At 33.2% G+C, this 5,000-nt stretch overlaps 1 protein-coding gene and 2 non-coding genes across 3 annotated transcripts in view; 1 reads left to right on the top strand and 2 right to left on the bottom strand.

Moving 5' to 3' along the window:
- TRNAL-GAG (transfer RNA leucine (anticodon GAG)) overlaps positions 1 to 35 on the bottom strand; it is a 73-nt gene extending 38 nt beyond the window's left edge. The window contains exon 1 of the tRNA in view: positions 1 to 35. This exon is cut by the window's left edge and continues 38 nt beyond it. This is a non-coding gene — a tRNA (tRNA-Leu).
- Positions 36 to 1,626: 1,591 nt separating this feature from the next.
- On the top strand, positions 1,627 to 2,588 carry LOC133825236 (small ribosomal subunit protein uS4c-like). Its single transcript, XM_062258208.1, has one exon. It carries the CDS (start codon positions 1,986 to 1,988, stop codon positions 2,586 to 2,588), a length of 603 nt encoding a protein of 200 aa, XP_062114192.1. The 5' UTR covers positions 1,627 to 1,985.
- Positions 2,589 to 2,666: 78 nt separating this feature from the next.
- TRNAS-GGA (transfer RNA serine (anticodon GGA)) lies at positions 2,667 to 2,753 on the bottom strand. Its single transcript has one exon. It is a non-coding gene; the product is annotated as a tRNA-Ser (tRNA).
- Between the last annotated feature and the right edge of the window lie 2,247 nt (positions 2,754 to 5,000).

Here is a 5,000-nt window from a genome sequence, read left to right as displayed (position 1 = left end):
TCAGTCCTCTGCTATACCAACTGAGCTATCCCGACCATTCATAATGCATCATCATCATTTTACTAGAGGACTTGGACTATGTCAATTAAAAAGACGAAAGGGGGATTACATTGTTAATTATTCAAATTTCACATTGGGATTCCTTATGTTCATTTGTAGGTCTTTCATATATATCACAAGGCTTGTGATAATAAAAAAAAGGTCATTCAGGTCCGGTTGTAGAGTTAGAATGAACGAGAAACATAACAAATTAGAAATCGCTAACGGAATGAGAGGATAAATAATTAGGGAATATTTTGGCCTGTTTGGGGATAGAGGGACTTGAACCCTCATGATTTTTAAAGTCAATGGATTTTCCTCTTACTATAAATTTCATTGTTGTCAATATTGACATGTTGAATGGGACTCTATCTTTATTCTCATCCGATTAATCAAGTCTTCAAAAAATCTATCAGATTTTGATGGAGTAAATGATTTGATTAATGAATATTCGATTTGTTTTTCAACTTAGAATTGATTCACAACAATTCTTTCATTTTTCATGAAAATTCAAAGAAATACGGATTCGGGTTGTCATTAATCATTTGGAGATGGTATTTTAGTACGTATATATATTTCTTCTTTATCCTTTCTGGAGTTTCGATGAAAGGATTCCATTATTAACGCAATGCAGCCAACTCCATTTGTTAGAACAGCTTCCATTGAGTCTCTGCACCTATCCCCTTTATTATTGCTTTTGGAATCCTTGTTTGTTTTCAGAAAACCGGATTTGGCTCAAGATTGCCCATTTTTTTGAATTTCAGGGTTTCTCTGAATTTGAAAGTTATCACTTGGTAGGTTTCCATACCAAGGCTCAATCCAATTAAGTTCGTAGCGTCTACCAATTTCGCCATATCCCCCTTTTGGTTTGTGATTCGGATCTAATTACGATACCATTTTCCTTTTTCTTTCATTTAGATTATGAAAGAATTCTTGAATTCATTAGATAGTGGTTTGCATAGTGAAAACTGTTTCCTTCTATTTTGTTTTCTTGTTTATCTTCTTTCATCTCTCTTTGAACCTCATATTTGGTTCAATAAGAAAATATTCTATTCTGTCTGTATCCATAATTCAAAATAGATGGATACATACCACATATATATAGTATATATAATACTATCTTATAGATTATATTATACATATAATAGTATTTTATATAAGATAGTATTATTACACCTATATTATACTTAGACATATATTTGCCTATATATAGCATTTTTGGCATGCAATTTTGAATACTTGAACGGTCAATTCTTTATTCTTTTGTTTTCGTATTAGCTCTTATCTTTATTATTATGTATTAATATTCAATTATTCTATTAAGAAAATTAGAATTTAATAAGTTATAATTAGGAAAATCAACTAGGAAAAAAAAGAAGTTTGAATTTCAAATGTCATTTGAATAAAAAAAAACTTACTATCTAAATATTAGAAGAGTTAAGAATGAACAGTTAATAGCTAAGATCCCAGTATTTTACTAAAGTCCTATGTGTGTTCCAATTATGTTATGTGAGCCTGCTTAGCTTAAAGGTTAGAGCATCGCATTTGTAATGTGATGGTCATCGGTTTGATTCCGATAGCTGGCTTTTCTCCATATGTTTGATTTTTCTTTTTTACATAGTTTTTACTTTACATAGTTGGTAACGTGAAATCAAAGAAATTGAAAAGGCTTATTCCCCTTTTAAAAAAAAGGTAGTCATCTTCATCTATTAGCTCATAAGGACTTCCAATTATTTAAAATAATAGAATAGGAGGAGTTCGATTTATGTAGACCAAATCAATTAACAAAAGAACTTTCATTTTTTATTTTTATAGATTTTATAAATTCTAAATTATATATAGATAATAATATAGAATATTAAGTTAAGGCCAGGATATTGATTACAATTCATCCAATTATTCTTTCGAATTACATATAGGTTTATGAAATTTTATAAGGAGTCTTTATGTCGCGTTACAGAGGGCCTCGTTTAAAAAAAATACGTCGTCTGGGGGCCTTACCGGGACTAACTAGTAAAAAGCCTAGAGTTGTCAGCGATCTTCGAAACCAATTACGCCCCGGTAAAAAATCTCAATATCGTATTCGTTTAGAAGAAAAACAAAAATTGCGCTTTCATTATGGTCTTACAGAAGAGCAATTACTTAAATACGTCTGTATCGCCGGCAAAGCAAAAGGGTCAACATGTCAGGTTTTACTACAATTACTTGAAATGCGGTTAGATAACATCCTTTTTAGATTAGGTATGGCTTCGACTATTCCTCAAGATCGCCAATTGGTTAACCATAGACATATTTTAGTTAATAATCATATGGTAGATATACCAAGTTATCGCTGCAAACCCCGAGATATTATTACAGTGAGAGATGAACAAAAAAAATCTAAGTCTCTGGTTCAAAATTATTTTGATTCATCTATCTGTGAGGAATTACCAAAACATTTGACTCTTCACCCATTCCAATATCAAGGATCGGTCAATCAAATAATAGATAGTAAATGGGTCGGTTTGAAAATAAATGAATTGCTTGATCCATATCAAAGAAAGGTCTAACTGTTGGAATAATGGCGTCCATTGTTATTTGATTTGATATATTGCGTTCAATAACATCGGTGAATTGGGTGAAGGATACGGAAAGAGAGGGATTCGAACCCTCGATAAACAAAAGCCTACATAGCAGTTCCAATGCTATGCCTTGAACCACTCGGCCATCTCTCCTACATAATGATTATGGTTTATAAATCGAGTAAATAGTGATTCATTCTTATTTTATTATTGGATAGGTGTACACACTCCACTTTTACTATAAAAAGATAAAAACTTTGCCAAAACTTTATTCGAGGTTGGGGGGGATAATTTTTTTGTGAAAAACTGTTCAAAACAATAAATAAAGGTATCTATTCATGTTTACGAAAACGGCATTCCCGACTTTTTTTCGAATATTTATATCGGATTAAATCACTAAATTGGAAACGATTGCACCGATTGATCTAGTTTTTTATACTATGTTTAATGGCTACCTTTAGATCATGATTCTATTTAGTTTAAACTATTATTCTATTTTCATAAAAATTCTCAAATTCCTTCCAATTTTATACAATTTTATATCTTTCAACAATAAACCCTTACCCCATAGATTTATTCGAAATTCATGAAAGGCCCCAAGAATTTTTAGATTTAATTGTCTAGCGTATACCGTTATACACACAATACAAAACGGGCGGTTTTTCTATTTTCATTTGGATGAAATCTAATCAGCTTCAAATATTTCTTAGTTTTTATTGATTCCTATCAAAAGGAATTAATTTGAGTAAACGTTTCATTTTAATGAGTTAGTTTTTATGTTATTTCGTACTGTAAAATGCCTTTGTTTGTGGGATTTTTTATTTTTTCACGAAAGGTAATTAAAAGAAAGTATAGAATGAATTCCTACCTATGCCTATATCTCGAATAAATGGAAATTTTATTGATAAGACCTTTTCAATTGTAGCCAATATCTTATTACGAATAATTCCGACAACTATGGGCGAGAAAGAGGCATTCGCTTATTATCGAGATGGTGCGATTTGATTATTATTTTTTTATTGAATTTAGTTATTTATATCTTTTATTTTCTTAGTCTTAGGAGAAAGACGCATTATTATTATTTGGGATGGAAAGAAAAAAATTAGTAAAAAAAATCTACGCTTGTTGAAGGTGAAGTTTTGTAAATAAAACAAGCCCTTCTGTCGTGTATCCCCGATTAATGCAGCCTCAAATGCTTCAATCATCGATTCTAGAGTATTGAGCTAAAGGTTAAGACCTATGGGTTAGGTCAAACCTACTCCCCTAGTACCAATAGGAGGCATAGAGGAAGAGGCACTACTACTAGGAATCAACAACACGAAAACTTTGTTATAAATTATCCCTTTCCTTATTAAGATCAGGGTTAACAAGAATGGTTGGGACAACAAACATCCATCTCGTTCATGTTTTGGATACCCGTATAATCATCGAAGACTGTTGAAGTGACTAATTCCTGAAAATCAAGAGGCGGTTAAGACAAAGAAATTGCTGGAGTCACCCTTTTTTTATCTAGTACTAACATACTTGATGTTAAGGAAAGATATTTTCCATGAAGGTTGGCTAGAGATTTCTTGTAAAAACACCAGCCCCGCTCAGTTTATAATGAGGATATTTCCATTTTTTTGATTCCATGTATTATTTTTATTATGTACATAAAGGAGGAGCCGTATGAGATGAAAATCTCATGTACGGTTATGAAACGGAGATTCGTTGAATCGAATGATCACCGTAACAGATGTCGGCTCAATTTGAAGGAAATTACGCAGAAGCTTTACATAATTATTATGAAGCTATGCGACTAGAAATTGATCCCTATGATCGAAGTTATATACTATATAACATAGGCCTTATCCACACAAGAAACGGAGAACATACGAAAGCTTTGGAATATTATTTTCGTGCCCTAGAGCAAAATCCATTCTTACCGCTACTTATGGATGTAACCACAATTAACATCACTACAGTCGGGCTATCGAACACGGAGTCAGAAGTGAATTACGAGTCAGACCAATTTGCGAATCGAGCGAGCTCCCCTTGCATGCAATGATGTGGTGGTGAACCTCTCATTCTAATTCAGTGGTCTCCGAACCATGCGGGAAGGTTTCCCATCACACGGCTCACCAACTTGATCTTCCGCGGGAACCTTATGTCCGAACAAGCCTGGAAAAATAGGTACGATCTTGCTTTCCTTTGCCACTCAAGTGTGCGGTATCTGCCGTGCTTAGGCCCCTTCTTCCCTTCCAACATGAAAGAGTCTGCCACCTGCCTTAGTAGTCTCAAATAGGGCTAAAAGTGTTTGCCTCTTTTTTTAGTAGGTGATTCACTACCGAAGTGAAGAAAAGGCTGGATCAAGAAAATGGGGTACTACAAGCCGAGGCTCATAAAGGTCCATTTACTGGT

The sequence above is a fragment of the Humulus lupulus genome, chromosome 3, assembly GCF_963169125.1.
Source record: "Humulus lupulus chromosome 3, drHumLupu1.1, whole genome shotgun sequence".
Taxonomy (NCBI): domain Eukaryota; kingdom Viridiplantae; phylum Streptophyta; class Magnoliopsida; order Rosales; family Cannabaceae; genus Humulus; species Humulus lupulus.
This window is presented reverse-complemented; position numbering and strand designations above follow the sequence as displayed.